General features: G+C 42.8%; 1 protein-coding gene across 1 annotated transcript; it reads left to right on the plus strand.

Moving 5' to 3' along the window:
- Nucleotides 1-457: 457 nt before the first annotated feature.
- On the plus strand, nucleotides 458-11,004 carry CAVIN2 (caveolae associated protein 2). The gene is made up of 2 exons (XM_074145984.1): nucleotides 458-956; nucleotides 8,418-11,004. The coding sequence occupies exons 1-2, from the start codon at nucleotides 564-566 to the stop codon at nucleotides 9,210-9,212; spliced, it is 1,188 nt and encodes a 395-aa protein (XP_074002085.1). The 5' UTR covers nucleotides 458-563; the 3' UTR covers nucleotides 9,213-11,004.
- Nucleotides 11,005-19,071: the final 8,067 nt, after the last annotated feature.

Consider the following 19,071-nt stretch of genomic DNA (forward strand, 5'->3'; position numbering starts at 1 on the left):
AGTATTATAATTGTTATGTTTAATATAATAATAATTTATACTTTTATGTTTCATTATTAATTTAACTTCTTCTGATAAAACGACAGGCTTTAACTCCAATCTACACCCACAAACTCTCCCGGACCATCATCATCATCACCATCACCCTCACCATCACCATCACTACCACCACCACCACCACCACCACCACCACCACCACCACCACTACCACCACCCTCTTCCCATTTCCCACCCCTTTTCTCCAGCAGCCGCTCTTTTCCCTCCCATCCCCGGTCGCATTCCGCGGTATCTCCTGCCATCTACTGATGCTTGCGAGGAGCCGACTACTGTACTTCGCTAAAATCCACCCCCCCACGCCCTTGTTTTTTAAAAAAGGGAGGTGATATGGGATGGGGGGAGGCACCGGGGGCCCGGCCCCTGTCCCGGCCCGCCCCGGGCGGCCTCTGGCCGCCCGGGGCGGGCCGGGGCAGGGGCCGGGCTCTGCCCGAAACCTCCCCGGGGGAGGGGGAAGGCTCAGCCCTTAATAGCGGCGCCGGCATCCAGCGTCCCATCCCGGCGCCGCGATGGGGGAGGCGGCGGGAGGCAGCGCGGTCCCCCCGCTCCCGCCGTCGGAGGCGGTCGGGGGGCAGGTGAACGCCCTGACCGTCCTAGCCTTACTGGAGAAACTGGTCTCGATGTTGGAAGCGGTGGAAGGGCAGCAGCGGCAGATGGAGCAGAGGCAGCGGGGTCTGGAAGGGGCGGTTCGGGGTATACAGGGAGACCTGGGGAAACTGTGCCGCAGCCACGGGGCGACGGGGGAAGCGGTGGAGAAGCTGCTGGAGAAGTCGCGGAAGGTGTGCGCCCACACCCGCGCCGTGCGGGAGCGGCTGGAGAGGCAGTGCGACCAGGTGCGACGCCTGGAGCAGCATCACGCACAGCTGCTCCGGCGGGACCGCTTCAAGGTGCTCATCTTCCAGGTGAGAGGCCCCACCACCAACCCTTCACCCCACATCCCTGCTCCCGGCCTCACCGAGCTTGCTCCCAAACTCGAGGGAAGAGCCTCCTTCTGCTAACCCCTAGCAAACCTGGGGGAAAAAAAGCCGCTTTTTACTCTTAGCAAACTTGTGGAAAGAGCTGGCTTTAATTACTAACTCTTAGCAAACTTGTGGAAAAGAGATGTCTTGTTGCTAACTCCGCAAACTTGGGAGAAAAACTTCCTTTTAATCTCAGCAAACTTCAGGAAAGAGCACTCTTCCGCTAACTTTTAGCAAACGTGGGGAAAGAGCCCTCTGATTCTTAACAAATTTAGGAGAAACGCCCACTTTTACTCTTAGCAAACTTGGGAGAAAAAGCCTGTTATGCCAACTCCCAGCAAACCTGGGGAAAGCTGTCCTTTTTTGCTAACTCTTGGCAAACTTGGGGAAAAAACCCTTTATTTTTTTTTTTGCTAATTCTTAGCAAACATGGGGAAAGACCCCTTTTTTGGCTAACTTTTAGCAAGCTTTGAGAAAGACCCCTCTAACTCTTGGCAAACTTGGAGAAAGAGCTGTCTTTCACTTTTATCGAATCTGAGGAAAAAGATCTTGTTTTACTAACTTTTAGAGCCATCTTTTACTAACTCTTAGCATACTTGGGGAAAGAGCTGGTTTGTTGTTCTTGGGTTTTTTTAAAGTAAGCCTGAAAAAAGGGCCCCTTTTTCCTTTTTTTTTTTTTTTTTTTTTTTTAAGCAAACTTGAGAATAGAGCCCATTTTGCCAACTTTTAGTACTACTCCTAAAACCTGCCATTGCATTTGCCCTCAGAAGCAGGAGAGGGGCAGCGCTGCAGCTCCCTGTCGCACTCAGCCTCAAGCTCTGCTCCTCATGCTGTTCTGGCCCATTCAGGGATGAGCGTAAAAATTCAGCTAAAACCTCAGCTCCCTGGGAGTCCATCCAGTGATAGCAGCAGTTTGCATATTTTCCCCTTTTTAAGCAATGGTCTGGACAGAACACGGCGTGAGCTTTAACTAAACGCAGGACATGACTTCCACATCTTTAAAAAAAAAAAAATAAAGGCAGACAGACTGGGGAATGGAAGGAGAGTGAAGGTGGGGCTGGAGTAACCACAGCTCAGGCCCATCACCAGCTCCTCACACTAAACTTGTCGGCTGTCAGTTGCTCACTCTGCTCCTTGCTGAGGTCTTTTTCTATTGAAATAAACTCAAAACAACAGAGCAGTACTTGATTTTTTAAAAGCTGGCAGGCCTGGTTAGTGCACAGGCGCTTCCCCCAGAAAGGAAGCCCCCACCTCCCTGCTTATTGTTCTCCCAAATTACAGTCCAGGCTTGTCAAGCCAGAAGAGGAGGAGCTGCAGTGTGTACTGAGCGTGGTGGCTTCCACCCCAGAAGGAATGTGGAAATTATTCCAGGGACTGGGTAAATTAAAATACACATGTTCTCTGCACTTCTGCAAGTAATTTTAAGATCCGTAAGTCAAAACTGCCATCTTGGAGGCCCCGTTAGCTCATGACTGGCTCCCGCCTCCAGGTTCAGCCCTCGACCTCGAATGCTCCCCATGGGGAGGGTGCACCAGCGTGGCTTGAGGAAAGGTAATTCTGTGGCATTTCTGTTACCTCCAAGTGTGAGAATCAAGGCCTTGCTATTACAACTACACCGCCTTCCTCCACAGAACTCAAATATTAGCATTTTAAGATGACATAATGTGGGGAGGAAAGACAAAAACAGAGCTGTGTGTGTGCAAGGCAGTTAACGTTATTACCTCAGCTAGGGATCCCCATTTGCTGCTGCTGCCTAGTGGCAGTGATTCGCAGGCACTGGGTGAAAAGTAATGGTAAAACTCACCAAGAAGGGTTTGCAGGGTAAAGCAGTGTCCTGACAGGGGACAAGCTGGCTTTGCTTGTTTCACGACACTAAATAGTATTGCAAAGCTAAGGCTTGTTTAAACCTCCAAGCCTTTCCTTAATACTGCGTCCTAAAGGGCATAGCCCCAAAGCAGACAACACAGTCCCACATCGCAGAACAACAGCTAAAGAAAATCCAGAGCTTCTCCACTGCCCAATCGCCAGGCTGGTACCTTTGGACAGCAGGTCTGTTCTTCGTTCCTTTTACAAGGATTCAGTTGACTGTTCCATTCTCTCACTGGAAAATATGTTGCCACAGCTGGGGGAGATGAACTTAACGGATCCCAAGCTGATGCAGATGGGGAACACATGCCTTAGAAAAGAAACACTGCAGTTAAATTCAGTAAAAAAAAAAATTCAGCTGTCAACTGGGAATTGCTCCTGGCACTGGCCTGCTGCTAAAAGGCGGCGTGGCTGTCTGGAAAACCAGGACTGCCAGCAGAGCTTCCTGGGGTGCGGGAGGATAGCTGGGGTGGGCAGCACCCAGGGCTTTCTCCAGCGGAGCCTGGGAGGAGCTGGGATTTTCCACTGGGGAAGAGGCCGCACCCAGAGGGATGGTGGGTTCTCGCCAGGCCATGCCCATATCCTTGAATCCTCCCTTATGAGCTGGAGGTGGGACAACCTGGTAGTCAGCGGGGCTGCTGCCTTGCTAGGGAATTGTACAGCGGGAAAAGCAGAAGGCTGGCTGGGCTTCTGCCCTGCCCCAAACAGGAATCCATGGAAAAACAATTGCAGGAAGGAGAAGTCGCAGCAATGAAGTCATATTGACGCCAGATCTCTGTAAAAACCGGAGGGAAATGTGGATGCATGAGACTTCTCTACAGCTGCAGGGATTCTTCTTTTGCACTGAAAAAAAAATCAGTCCCAAAATTCACACAGCATGTTTCTCGTTAGGACCCGCTCTTCCAACTTAGGAAGACAGCTCGGTATGAAAATAAAAATATGTATTTGTGATTCTGTTCTGCATTCACCGTATACCTCAAACTCCCTGATGCTTGGTGGGAGCACTGAGCACAGCCAGAACACATGACAGAGCTCCAGCTCTGCATTTTATGGAACAGCACTGCCACTCGCCAGCATCAGCTTTCCCTCAGCGTACATGCTGAGAATGAACTGCGTTTAGAAAAGTTCAGCTATTTACATATTTTCCATTAAAATGCTCTTAGTTTTCTCTCCCTAGACTGACTGCATTGTTCCTAGTTTGCATATATTTCTTTAATTGGTGACATATTTTAATGGAGCTCTATTCCAAGCATTTGAGGATGCAAAAGTTATTACAAATGCCACAAGTGACACAGCAATTTAGCAAAACACTGAAGTGACTGTTTTAAAAATCCTTGTTAAGCTTTGGCATTGTTCCCTTCTATTTTGTTCTCACCACATGACTGGCTTTTTGGTTCTGGTTTGGTGGGGGTTTTGTTGTTTTAGCTGCAAAAGCAAAATGCAAGATAAAAAAAAGGCTCATGTTTAATTTTCCAATGAAATGTCATGTTTTCTAGTGAATATGACAGGTAAAATAAGTCAGAATTACAGCTTGGGGTCAAGAACACTGATATTCAAGCCCCTTTCAGGTGCTGCTCTTGGTAAATGCTTCATCCTGAAATGAAGCAAGAGGATGGCACAGGACATGAGCCGTTTGGTTGCATCCTGTTGTTCGGGTCACTGTAATAACCTTTTGAAAAGCCAACTCGAACTCAAAAATGACCAAGTGAGGGAAACAGAAGAATTACAAACTGATAATGCTATTATCTAACTACTAAATTTCCCACTGGAGCCTTGCAGGGAGAATACTCTTATATTGATTAATGACAAAAATAGCTCACGTGGCTCTTAGGACTTGATCCAGCTCTGCCAAGGGATGTCAGGGGGGCAGTGCAGCCAAACCTACAATGCATTCCCACAACACCCCAGCCTGCACAGGTCCTGCAGATGGGCAACCGGCAATTTCCTCCTCCTTGCCCGCAGTCCCAGTCTGCTCCCTGCCCTCCTCCCTCCCCGTGGTGATAGCCGGGTCTGTAAAGCATGTATTTGTCCAAGGAAAGTAGGTGGAGCTATAGCTGTTTTTAGAAGGATTTGTCATCTTCTGACCTATTTTGTGCAGCAAAACAAGTTTTAGACTAGTGACCATTAGGCATAAAAACAGCATCTACAAAGTACAGAGGAGCCCGGACTGCTGTAAGGATGGGAAAATGCCATTTCTCCTTCTTGAAGGCCATGGCCTCTTACCATGCATCTAACGAAAATCCAAACCAAAGCACACTGATTTCCCTTATGCAGCCTCAGAGATTCATCACTCCTAAGTAAATTAACTACCTGTTCACTCAGGCTGTCTGGTTTTGTAGTACGCCATTACAGATCTTATCTTCCTTTCGGGTAAAACGTAGGGTTGAGGTTATGACCTATAGAAAGTTCCTAAGAATAGCTGATCAAAGCCACAGGGAAGGCACTGATTTCAACTTTGCAAGTATTAGTATTAGCGAGAGTTGTTTTACATGGAGAATTTGCACAAGTCTATTTGGCTCCTACATGGAAAAATAAAATTCAGAGGAGCTCGCTACCTACAGTCAAGCTCATCTGAGAAAACACAAGTGCTGTTTTTGAACTCAGATACAGAAAATAAAAAGATGTATTGCTTTCTCAGAATTTTAGATTAGATCAAGAAGAAAAGATCAAAGTTCTGCTTTTTTTTTGGCATGGAAAATAGTTACACAGTTTGTAACAGTTGGCATTTTTCAGTGTATTGTTCTAGTCTTCCTAAATGAAATACCAGACTGCTTGAAAAATGTATCAAAACAAAATGCAGGTGTCATATACACCTGTTAGACCAAAAAGTTACCAATAGCCCACTTAAAACACGTTTTCAGTAGCTGTATTTGAAACAGAAACGTCTATTCCACCACAGAGCATTCCTACTACACCACCTTTGTATTTCCAAAGCATTTTACTTAATTTATTTTCATTTGCATTTTAATAGTGCCTGTGATCCTAAGGTCTTTTAGAAACGTGAGATAGGAAAGTATGTGATTCCCATTTTACAAGCAGACTAATAGATGTCCAGAGGCTGATGTTTTCCAGGGCCATGCAGGAAACTTAGACAGAGATGTAATTTCTTGAATGCTAGTACTGTCTGATAGCCAAAGACCACCTAGGATCTGCTTTTAATTGAATCATTAGCTCATTATTGTGTAGTATATTGGTTTTGGTTTTTTTTTCGTTTATAAATATGGATAGTTTGACAGTCTCCCTTCTACTCAGTCACAAAATTGATTAAAATTGAAACAAAATCCATGTCCATATTCTTCTAGAGACTGCATGCAGTACTTCAGTTTAATGCAAATACTGCAGAGACAGAGCTAAACTGACCTTGAGATCAGCCACACAGGCCCGTCTCTGGCTCAGACTGCACTGTGATCAATCTCATACGACACCACTTTCCTAGATTAAATACTTTAAAAGTTAAAACCCATCTTTACTCATTAAAATCAGAGTTTTCTATGCCATTCAGGCACTTACACCTGAATGCTGAGATGCTTAAAACTGTATGTGATTACCTAGGTTTGGAAAGAATGCACAAGACAGGTAAATTATGCTTCATACTAGAGTTCTCATGCTCTGGGGAATGATTTAACATTGCACCCACTCATGTAATTCATATTTTTCATTAACTGCAATGGAGAGAAAATATAAATATTTGTACTGCAGTTACAGCTGTTTTCGTTTAATGCTGGTGCAGGTTTTCCTTGTTGTGGTATCTTGGTCACTGTTGCTGATAGTTGCAACAACGCTATGGGCGTCAGGAGAAGAATGCTGGCTTTATTAGATGTTCCACTGCAGGCAAATGGCTTGGAAAGCTTTGTCTGCGCTAGCGTATCTGACTGAGGCCGCTGGTCCAGGAAGTGTGTGTGGAACCGCTGTGTGGAAACCGTAGAAGCAAAGCACATACAAGCTGTCAAACAGCCATCAATGTTTTTAGTACTTTTCATTTTCATAACCCCAAGGGATATTCATCAACACACTTGAATCACAGTATATATGATTATATACTGTGTATGTATGGTATAAAATGATTCTGCCTGTCCACATGCATATTTTTGAGTTCCGGAAGCACAACAAGGTAGTCAGGAGTATTTTGTTTTTAAAAACAACCATGTACAAAGTACTGGGGTATATTCATAAAGACATCCTTATACAGTCTTGACAGCAAATTTAACTCCAGACAGCATTCCCTCCAGTGATCACAGCTGTATGCTCAGTCCTGAAATAATGAGTGTGAACTTTGAAGTGTATGTGGCCTTTTTTTCCCCTTAACTGTACACTCAGGCCCACTAGGGACAGATCTGAGACTATTACAACCATTTCACTCAGCACTTACTGCTTCTCATATCTAAAGATAAATTGGTGGGGGAGAGGGGCAAAAAAAAACCTCTTCCAACCCATAACACTAGGTGATATTGCATGCACTCTGTCTGAAGGTGTTAAAAAGGTAGTAAATAGAGAACATGCAGATCTAAGGCATAATGATTGTGAAAAGAAAAGGGAGTGTGCGAGGAGCCTTGTTTGCTTTGCATGGGCAGATGCCTGCAAAACCTGCCGCAGAACAGTGTGTTCATTGTGCTGCCTCTGAGCTGGTTGGGGTTGCAGAGCTGTTGTGCTCAGTAGTCACAGAGGTCCTTCGTTACCAGTTGCAGCTTCTGCCCTTGTTCAGCCTGTTTTGTTTTCAGATACCTTCTTTCTTTCCATGCCCTTTCTTGGTTTTGTTTCTAAAACACAATCATTTTTCTCTTGCCTAGAAGTGACTACTAGTGTTTTCTATGTTGTATGATGTCTGTTTATTTCTGTATGCCATAAACTTTTTTATTTTTATTTTTCAAGTTGTCATGTCCATATTTTTAATATTTACCAATTTACCAACCAAATTTACTTTTTTTTTCCTGTAAATAGCTCATACTCTAAACATCATGGACTGCATGGCTTCTCAGTATCAACAATACATTTTTAACAGCAACATACGTTTTTCTGAAATACAGTGAAAGTGCTAACTGCATTTGCCATCTAAGATACCTCTCAGACGCAACCAACATCTCTGTAGAGATATTCCCAGTCTTTAGCAAGAGAAACTGAAAGCTCTGGGGGTTACGTGACTTCTGTAGGTCTACACGGGAGTCTGTAGCGTGACCTCCTTAGTCACCATACCATCCCTTCTCCCCAGGGATAGGTGTATGACTTTACAGCTAAACTCTTACTAAAGACTATCTAATTTAAATGACAAAGAATGGGATTTCCATTCTGTATACACTCCAAGTCACTCTGAAAGAGAAATCTTAGAGCTGACAGCTCATTAGTCTTAAACTGTACCAGATAATGGTTCAGCGGGCTTTGAGTGGCTTGTTACTGGTTAAATATACTGAAACAACAAGAAATGTTTAGCATCCTTCATCTCATCATGGGGGAAAAAAAAAAAGTAATTGTTCAGGGTTGTGCTTTGTTTATTAAATTTGTGTCCTGTGAACTATGAAACTCAAATATTGTCAATTCTTTCAGGAGGAAAATGAGATCCCTGCCAGTGTTTTTGCAAAAGAGCCTATTCCCAGCATTACAGAGGGAAAAGAGGAGTCTGTGGATGAGAACAAAACACTGGAAGAAACCTTGCACACAGTGGAATTGGGTTCAGATGACGAAATGTTTCACGAAGAAGATGACGTGGATGACAGTGCAGAGGAGAAAACAGAAGAATCAAGAGCTGAGAAAATTAAAAGATCCAGCCTCAAGAAGGTAGACAGCCTCAAGAAAGCATTTTCCCGCCAAAACATCGAGAAGAAGATGAACAAGATCAGCACAAAGATTGTCTCGCCTGAACGGAGAGAAAAGATCAAAAAATCGCTTACTGTACATCATCAGAAATCCTCTTCTTCAAAGGGTTCAGCTTTCAAAGTATCTCCCCTCACATTCAATGTGAAGAAAGTCCGTGAAGGAGAAAGCCCTGCTGAAGCTGAGGACAGACCAGCAGAACCTACAAGCAATGACCAAGCTGAGAATGAGGATGAAATGTCATTCGCTGACATGCACTCAGATATGACACCTACCACCTCACTGACCGAGGAGGGCAAAGCAGTAGCTGATTCTCTAGAGAAGGAAGCCAGAATGGAAGGGAACGCCATGATGAACAACAACATCGAGCTGTCCATTGTTGAAGATGATGAAGAGTATGGGATGCCTCTAGAAGTTCCTAGCCAGAAACTGTATGACGAAAGAAACAACCCAGTCAGTGGAGAAATGGAACAATCTGACGAAGAAACGACCCAAGCAGCTGTCCTGCAGATAGACCAAACAGCGTAATCAACCCGTGCCTTCCTTCACCTTCCAGATACACACAGTTTTACTTTGGCGAGTAACTGGTTTCTGCTACACAGGTGGCAGTAACAATTCCGTTTCTTCCATCCTTTTCTCTGCAGTGGTAATTTATTGCATCGTGTTGGAATGCAGAGTGAACAAGGTCCATGGCACAGGCTGCAACGTGCTCCATTTTAGGCCGAGTCACTGTTGGTTATTAATTTAAAGATGTTGTCAGCTGGCGTAAGAAACTAGCAGGAAAAGAGTATGTCTAGTAGAAGCAAGCTGGTCAGCTGGCTTTCTTATAGTTAGGTCAGAGGAATGCACAGAGAGTAGTCAAAACCCAAACATTTCTGTTCTGTTTTCTTCTCCTTCAGTATTTCACAGCACTGTGAGTAGTTTTGTATGTAAATGTAGAAATACCAATGAGAACATTTGATTTTGGTTTCCTTGCTATGCTCTGTGAATACTAACAGCCTCAGTAACTGTGTATACACGTATAGTTCGGGGCTTTGCTCCGCAACACTGTAAGACTAAAAGAGCAGAGTACTTAGAGGCTGAAGCTGAAAAGTTTCTTCCATCCATTTCAGTGGGGGAATGATTTTTGCCAGCAGTATCTCGCTGTTCACTTAGAAGAAATGACTGTGTTTAAGTAGAAACAAAAAGATGTTTTTCAATCTACCAGAGTTATGGAAGTACATTAGTGACAAGCATGAATGTGTGATCAGTTACTGCACCTTTAAGGGATCAGAAATTGAAAAGAAAAAAAAATAGAAGGAATTTGATACAAACACGGAGATAGTCTGAAGAAAGTATGAAATGCTATGAAATACAAAAGAAGCAAACCCCCACCCCAATATTAAATCTACACTCCCAGCTTAAAGAATATATACTCAGATAACACTAATTAATTAATTCTTAGTCTTTATAGCAATATACTATCCAACTTAGCACCTACACAACTTTGTATCTCAGATTATTTTGAAAATAGCATAATTTATCTTTTTACAAATTATTTCATATATAGACCTATATCTACACAGAAGAGTTAGATAATTACAGGGATGTAAGGACAATTTTTTCAAAAAGGTGAAATACTATTTCTAAAGGGAACAATGTGTTACGGATTGAACTTTATGGCAGGGATGAGTCTATGTAAGGATGAGTCTGCAAAACCACAGGATTTGATTCTCTGCTAATAACTTTCATCAAAGCTGCCTACCTGCTCTCAAAATTACAAGTCTGTAATTTTTCAAAATTAATTGAAAATGAGAGGTTAAGGGGTAGTTTGTTCGCTTTGAATGTTCATTCCTGTCACTTAACAAAGGTAAAGGGGGAAGGAATGAAAGGGAAGCACAATACCCACAGGAGTTACCTTACATCCTTGTTTGTTTATGCAGTGGGTTATTTTTATTTTATATATATATAAAATTCTACTGATACTTAACATTGCACTAAAAGGTTGCTTCCTTCAACTTGTATTTAGAATCACAAATTACAGAGGAAATAAAAACTACAGCAAAAATGCCATTATAAAATTATTAAGAGATATTAGTCCACGGGGGTAATATCTGTAACCAGTAAATCACACTGGAAGTTAGTCAATAAGAGCTTAGTGTAGTCGAGTACTATTAAGAGTTAAGCTCTTAAGTGTATGGTATCATATAGTAGATACTGTTTGTAAGAAAAATCATGGCATAAGTCGTGCAGCTATATTTTTATTTTGTATTAACTACAATGGATTTCAATAATTTTTACTTGTAACTAACTACAAATATGACAAATAAAAGCATAACATAAAACACAGCCATGTCAGTCTTTGGGAGAAGCAGTCTGAGAAGTTGGCAAAGATGAAATTTAAAGGTCAAGCATTTATTACTTCAGTTCATGTGCCACTGTACCTATACCATTTTCTTTCTCACTCTCTGCTGTTATTTAGCAATGCAGACACCAGAGCTTTGCTTTCCAGACACTTGTCAGATCTCTAGCCCATCTTAATGTAGTCAGACACTTTCCAAAATCTGCTCGCTCTATCTGCATTTTTTATTGGACTGCAGCACACTTCTAATACTTTAAATAGTCCTGAAAGCATATTTATATTGAAGTGTATACTCTGTTTATGCACACAGTTAAACTCTTGTCTTCTAGAGTGCCACATAGTCTTTAGCAGGCTTAATTTTACTGACAGACCAAAGAATGCACGTTTAACCTTTATGTAACAGCTGTCAACTTCCCGAAGCCACGAAGCGCTAACCAGGAACCCTAGCATCATGTTTACATTTCGCTTTCAGATATGCCTGGTTTGTTTGTCCTACTAAGCTTTAATTCAAACAATACCCCTGGCCATGCTTTATCCAGTTTTAGAGATGCTGAAACAAATCCCATGTGCAGTGTTTTAAGAGCATTATAATGCTATTCAGTAAAACCATTGGAAATGCAGATACTGAGCATCTGTGAGAATTAATTCAAATACCCACTTCAGGTTACACTACACACACAGCCATCAGTTGAAGGGCTAGAATTAAACGTTTTCTCCATCACATTCACAGGTTTAGAAGGACAAGCGGGTCTGTAACCCTAACAAAACTAAGAAAGCATGTTTTGCAAGGGAGAAGAATGTTTTACTCAACTCAGGAATGTCTGCTTTTGTGCTATCTTATAAACCAGAGGAAGAGGCAAGCCTAGGATCCCAAGATGTCCCCCAAGCTGTTTCTTCCTCTCTCCTTCCATTCTCGAATCCTGACTAAAAACATTAGTCTGCAAAACTTACTGTTTCAGGGAGGAGACAGACTGCGGCACCAGCAGCACTGTATTCTTTCAAGTATCTGAAGTATGTGCCTGGATCTTGTCAAGCTGGCAGATGTCAAGCATATGCACGGGTATTCCATGCTTGTGCTGACAGGTTTGTCTACATAATTACTTTTTTAAAAAACTGCTTGTTTACCCTTCTTGACACGGTAACATGGGTGCAGCACCTGCCTGTGAGCTCCACTCGTACCATTATTCCTTGGAAGACCTGACCTGTTAGCTGCTGCACAGATTCAGAGTTTGACCTCCACTGAAATCAGTGGGAGCTTTGCACAAAGAAAGAGGGTGTGATAAAGTCCTTATGGTATAAATATTTAAACTAGCAGCACTCAGCTGCTGATGATACATCCATTTTCAATGCCAGAAAACCAGCTGACATTTCTGTCCCTTTTTAGGGGAAAGGGCAAAGAGCATCCTGTTGACCCCCACGTGCTAATCCACAAGCTGGTTCCTCTGTGAAAAGGCACAGATACGGGCTTTCTGGACCATTTCACTGTCAAATAAGAGTGCAGTGAAAGCTCTCATACGGGCCTGACTGAAGCATGTTTGATGATTAAAGAGAGAGAAGAAAGAGAAGAAAAGGATCACAAGGTAAAATATACCTGTATGCCCTTTACAGTCATGCAATGAAAACCATTTGTTGTTATAGCCTGTAATGCCAAACAGTTACGTGACTGATAGTCACACACTTAAAAAAGATGTAAACTCAGAAGAATTAGTGAAGTAATGGCAATTTGTTAGAGGGCAAACTGTCCAACCCTGAAAGTCAGTGAAAAGCCTTCAGCTGGTTCAAAGGACTCTCTGAACCGTACAATGTTTTTGGGCCAAATGTACAACTCCTGTGGCCATCAGTAAGAGCTGTGTGCATAGATGCAGGACATGAGATCTGTGTATCTTCCCCAATCCAATCTGCTTAGCTCATCAACAGAATAAAAAGTTTTACTGCCATCAGCATGGCAGAAACAACAGTGTGGCAGAAAGGAAGGCTATAGCCTGTTTGCAGGGTGCATTGTGAGCAAAATTTCAAGCTAAGTTCTGACTGCAGGGTCTTTGCTGTCGGTAACTGCACACAACAGAGCAAGTGGGTCCCTTCCAACTCTAACCATTCTATGATTCTAAGTATAGCTCCAACTCTGGAAAACAAAGTTGAGTATTCAGGCAGAAAAGTTTTACTGTGATCCACTAAGACACGCCACACTCACTCTGAGTGTCAAGAGAAAGGTGTCGGGTAGTCTTCCTGCATGCAAAGAAAGAGATTTACCACCCGAGCAAAGCAAGTACGCAGCTGTTTGGCCCCGGCCCTGGTTAGGGTTTTGCCTAGGCAACTAAACAACTGGCAGGAAACAACTGCCAGAGCGGCCCGGAGGGTGCTGACTCAGTACGTAAGTATCCGCCACTCTCTGACATAAGGCTCTCGCTTTCCCAAACAAATGGAAAAAGGCTGATAGCCACTTTCCACTGCCCATTGCTAGGGTTTTGTTTCAGGATCTGCATTTGAACCAGCATCAACCCCAGGCTGAGTCTAACTGCATGCATAAAGAAATTTTAATCAGCACGCTTGCAGCTGTCGGTGGTGGCTGATCTTTCCTGCCCTCCTTTTGATCAAAATGCCTTTTTTCCCTTCCTCTCACTCTGCCGAGTTGAATGGGGGAGTCTGAAGTGCACACTAATTCAAATAAAGAACTCTCTCTAACTGCACGTTGAGAACTGATAATCAATGTCATCTTTAATTTTTCTTACATGGTTATCCCCTTTAATGGAGTGTGCTGCAGTAACTGAGAATAAATCTGCTTTGGGTTAAACTAGAGATTGTTATTTATTTTTCTTTCAGATCAGAGATTAATATTGCTGTATGACCATTGGCACTAACCTCTTTTTCCATAGCAACACTAAAGAGAACATAAACTATGAGTCATAATTTCTCTCTGGAGGACTTTTTTGTAATTATGATCATTCCACAGTTCCTAAAATATATTAGCTGATATATAGCTCTGGTATAACAGCTTTGATTTTCCTTCGTTTGAACACACAGGCAGAAGGAAGAGACTTCCATTATTTTCTCTTTCTCAGGCTGAGCTAAACACTACACAAAGTACCATACATTCGTTATTCATTATAACTGTGTGCTCCTAAAAACTCCACAGCAATGTTTTCCTTATAAAGGTGGAACAGGTTTCCTTGCTTTCAACAACCTTAAACGACACTGACCTTCGAAAAGAAAACTTGTGTCCTTCCCAACATGGTTAGTAAATTGGGGTCTGACAGCTGGAACTGATCCAAACTAGAAACCGTATTATACTGGGTGGCGGCAAGGTTGGAAACTTCCATCGCTCCTCTGCCAGTCAATAGCTTTGAACTCTTCAACATTTCCTCTCCCACAGAACACTGCTGCAATATACAGCACAAATTCAGTAATTATCGTCATTCTCTTTACTCCCTTCAGTGAAAACCTGGCCTTGGAACAACTTACCCATACAGCTCCTTGGAATATCTCAGCAGATGATCACACAAGATCATCACAAGAGATTTTTTATAAGACATTTTGTGTGTGTGTGTGTGGCCATCTCCTACGTTTCCCTTACAACACAGCCTGCTGCACGCTGGTGCAAAGTGCTCAGTAAACCTATAGTGTCTGTTGCGGGAGAGGAGAGGAATTTGGAAAGAAGATTAGCAAACCCAAGGACACACACATTCAGTCAACAGTCATAATCCAAAAGGGAGAGACAGAGCAAGCTTGCCCCTCTTGCTGCTCTGTGGTGTGATCCCCAGCTGCTAAATCAAACCCAGATGGCACCACCGCAAAGGATACGTGGTTTGCTCTTGCCTTGCCCAGTATGAAGCAGCACACACAGGCTCAGGCTTGTGCAGGCACACAGTTAAAGACCAGAACACCAACTAACATAATCACTGTACAGACTTGTGTACTCATCCCTAAAGGTCTGGGGGAAAAAAAGAAACCTCAAATTCCTGAACACAAGGAGAAGAAGGTCATTGTAACACCTTGTGCCGTTAACTCCAGTGAGGAAAGTCTGGCTCTGTCTTTTTTACTCCCTCCCATCACGCTTACATTGTGTAGAAGTGCGGGTGATGTGAATTGTGCTGGATACTGAAAATGTCCAAGCATTAGGTACAAATAGCACGCAGGGGATGTCTACACCGCGCACCATGTACACATACCTCATTTAGATCAAGTACCAGACACAGCCTAACTACAGAAACACAACGCTCCATTCAAGCAAATTTATCTTATTTCTCAGCTACTTAGCTCCTGATGTCCTACACTATTCATTTAAAGCGAGCTTCAGCATCTTTTCAGTACGCTGCCAACTACAGTTATATATATGCCCTTATATTACTTGTTCTTTCTGACATGCCTGTAGGCAAATGAGCCCCATGAGGGTGACAACATGAGCTGTATTAACCAGCCGCCTGGTCCCTGAATCATTACAACTCAACATTGTGCTGTGAGAGACGTGGGAAAAAGGACAGTGAGAACGTCTGACTAGCAGTAAACAAATTATGAATACACAGAAGTCGCCTGCATTTGCAGAGTCAATTGTCACTTCCACACCATCACAGTGAAAGCTATATGCACTGTGACTTCTTTTAAATAGCCTTCATTTTCCTACAAGGTTTACCATTTTACTGTTGACAATTGCTGGAAATTGAAAGTCAGTGAGCAGGTTATGACTGAAAATAACATTAAGAGGTGATATGTCACATAAGACCTGTGTAAATAGGACCCACATATATTTGAAACAAAGGGGGGTTCTGTTTGCGTGTCCAGGCATAAGCTCTTTAGAAGAATGACTGCATCGTCTGCATGCCAGTACACACCTCTTCAAATAAAAGACAAGCCTGCAGTACATGGAAGTATGCACTTCTGGTTTAACATCATAGAGATCTCAATTAAAACAAGCTCATGTTATGCAGTAGCTCTAAAACACTATGTATGACATAAATATGGAATATTCATGACATCCAGTTTCAAATAAGATGAGAACCTAGAAAAGTTTTTATGGATTTTGGAATTGTTTTAAATTCTTTCACTAAAAACGAAGTAGACTGACAGGATCCTATAAATCCAATCCTAAAAGCCAATCCATCAGATTGTTTTTTTATCAGTTCCCATTGCTTCTTAATGATACAAGAGCTGACATTCAGCTGGGAGTGGAGGGAGGAACTGAGACAGGGAGAAGTGTGTGGAAAGAGCAAACAAATGGGAAAATGTGGGTAAGAAATGGTTTGGTGTGTGTGAGGTGTGTGAGGAAAGGAGTTGGTGGGAATGGTGCGGAATGGGGAGGAAGGAGCTGAAAGACTACTAAGAAAGAAACACCAGCAGAGCGCCCAGAATGGAGACAAAGACCTCCAAGCAAAGGATGGGACAGAATCAAGAGGCACCAACAGAACAGAGAAAACAAAGGAAAAACAAGAGCCAATAAGGTCTACGTTTCAAAAGGATGGAAATGAGAGCAGGGAGTCAGAAAAGACTGTGAGATAGCTGCCACTGAAGAGACAGCAAGAGTGAGGAAAGAGCACAATACTTATTTTATCATCTCCTTACCTGCCAATCTGTATTGCAGAGGCAGCACCCAGGATTTAGGTCTAGAAATTATTTTTAATGTGCAATGTTGTCAATGCTCTTTGTTTTGCTTGAAATATTTTGTTTTACTTGGAATTTTTGTTTGTTTTGAGGGAGAGAAGTTAGTCAGGAATAGGCAAAAGCAACATCATATTCACACACATCAAAACAGCGCAGCGTGAGCCTGCAGAAACCCATGCTGGAAACAGCCCTTTCCAAGGTCTGCAGTGCTCATGAAAATAATTCTGGGCTGACTCCTGCTCGTCAGTGTATGCTCACGCAACACCACACATTTGCCATGCCTACTTGCTTCCAAAAAGGCTTGGGGGGAGGAGGGTTATGGGAGAAGAGGGTAGACGCTGCTAACAGCAGGATGGGCTCTCCTCTTGTCCAGAAATTTAGCTAATCCACCACCGAGTACAGATCACCTGTGGACAAGGGGCAGGCAGGATCTACAAGAAGCACTGAGGAATGCACCTCCAACAGCTGGATTTCACTGCCAAATCACTGAATCCTAACAGTTTGCTGGAACAGAGCCAGCGGGATTTCTTTGCTATTGCAAACACGTTTTTGGGAAAGCAAACCCAGCTCTCCTCCTCCACCGGGCCTCACCCCCTTGCTTTGCCAAGAAGTCTGCTATATTAAGATACGAGGCAGCCATGCTGGCTGGGCCACTTCTGCTTCATGCCTGGCCTCCTGTGGGAGTTGCTCCATTCTCACATATCTGCTGAGAAACAGCTTGTTCTTTCTGGCTTTCCTCAGTTTCTTTTTTTAGTGGTGCCTTTCTGCCACTTGGCACAGCAGAGGCCAGGTTCTGCTCTGACATTGGCACAAACCTACCCAAGTCCCATTCTTACCACACACCCCTCAGATCAGGAGCAGCTTTCTCCTGCTCCACTCCCGACATCTCCTAGGTTGTTGCCTGGCGTTTTCTTGTACTTTTCCAGAAGCTCTCCAGTTCGCTATATTACTCTTATAAAATAAAAGGCTCTCCTATTAATTCCTGTTATGTCTCACAGGATGCAGGTTAATGGATACAGGGTTTTCCATATCTACCATACTTGGATCGTTTTTCACACAGAAGAGGGAAACAGGGACAAAATGCTGAAGAGCTTTGGAGCCAACGGAAGGAAAACATGGATTAGAACTCTCCAAAAGGGAAATGTCTCCTCGCCTACTTGTCTGCTGCTGTCAAATTTTAGTGCTTCTACAGAAAAGAGATGCACTGAGAGATGAAAATATCAGCGGAAACTCAGTTGTATCGCTGCTTTGCCACGCAACTCTACAGTGACATATATCTATCTCATATATTTGAACATATATATGCATGCACATACATGTGAGACACATGTATCTCAACATGCACACTTGTATATCCACCCTCACTATTTAGTAGAAGGATTAATGGGCTAAACCCTAAAAAAAATATTTGGCATCCAAGTCCCATTAATTTTGAAGCCATCTGCACACCTATAACTCATTCTATAAACGAATAAAGACAAAGTTCTTCAAAAGTTTTCCTCCTGACATTTCTTATACTGCCAACGCTATCACGATAGTCAGCATCCATCCTAAAAAACTAAAACTAAACAAATTCAGGTAGTCCCCTTTCACATGATGCGACAGTAGCTAAAATCTGTGCCAGCAGTGGGATACTAACAAAATCTAAAAGCGTTTAGAGAAAATTAGGGACAAGAGAACTTGAATTGGTGGCTCTTGATCGTATAGGAGGGTCACTCAAGCTGCAGCTCTAATAGGAGTAATTTCATATTACAGAAAGTGTTTCCCTTTATAAGGATTTCACAAAATCACTTTGCAAGTCTTTCACACACAGTTTTACACAATATTTTTCAGGCAGAGGCAATGTTCACACTGAGACAGATGCAAGCTCACTTCAAGCCAACTGGAAGACATGTTAAATGTCAGACATTGCCCCAAGCTAATATGCCATGTCTCTTATTAGCTCAAATAGGGCACTGCACTAACTGCATCCATATGATGCCTGGTCAGCTCAAAACTTAGACAGGGTGAGATCATCTCTGCCTGTACGATACTGTTAGGCAACACAGCCAGAAAATTTTGCCTGCACGGACAACGTAGTTGCAGGGGGTATTACTCCACTGTTGCTCTATTAATGCCTAACCTACCCCAAGAAATAGAACAAAGTAGATCTTCAGACTGTAATTTAAATTAAAAAAATAATACATCTGGTAAATGTTTTACCTGTAGTAAGTACTGAAGTTGGAGAAAAAAACTGTCTACTCAGAACTCATCTGATTTGCTTGTATAGCAGAAAGTGTGGCAAAAATTCCTCTTTGATGTCATCCTACTGGAGTAATCTGGAGGACTATTTTGGCTCTATAAATCTTAACCATCACACTACAATACAGCGTTTGGTGTCTGCTCTCCTTTTCTTTGTACAAGACTTCAATATGAGAGTAAAGAAGGGATCAGCTAAGCTCTGCAGTGGCTTTC

Source organism: Numenius arquata, chromosome 3 (assembly GCF_964106895.1).
Source record: "Numenius arquata chromosome 3, bNumArq3.hap1.1, whole genome shotgun sequence".
NCBI classification, from domain to species: domain Eukaryota; kingdom Metazoa; phylum Chordata; class Aves; order Charadriiformes; family Scolopacidae; genus Numenius; species Numenius arquata.

Excerpts from the sequence above, each read along its gene's own strand:
- CAVIN2 (XM_074145984.1), top strand. The coding sequence starts at position 564 with ATGGGGGAGGCGGCGGGAGGCAGCGCGGTCCCCCCGCTCCCGCCGTCG. Across the intron at positions 957-8,417 it reads TCAAGGTGCTCATCTTCCAG|GAGGAAAATGAGATCCCTGC; the intron begins GTGAGAGGCCCC and ends CAATTCTTTCAG.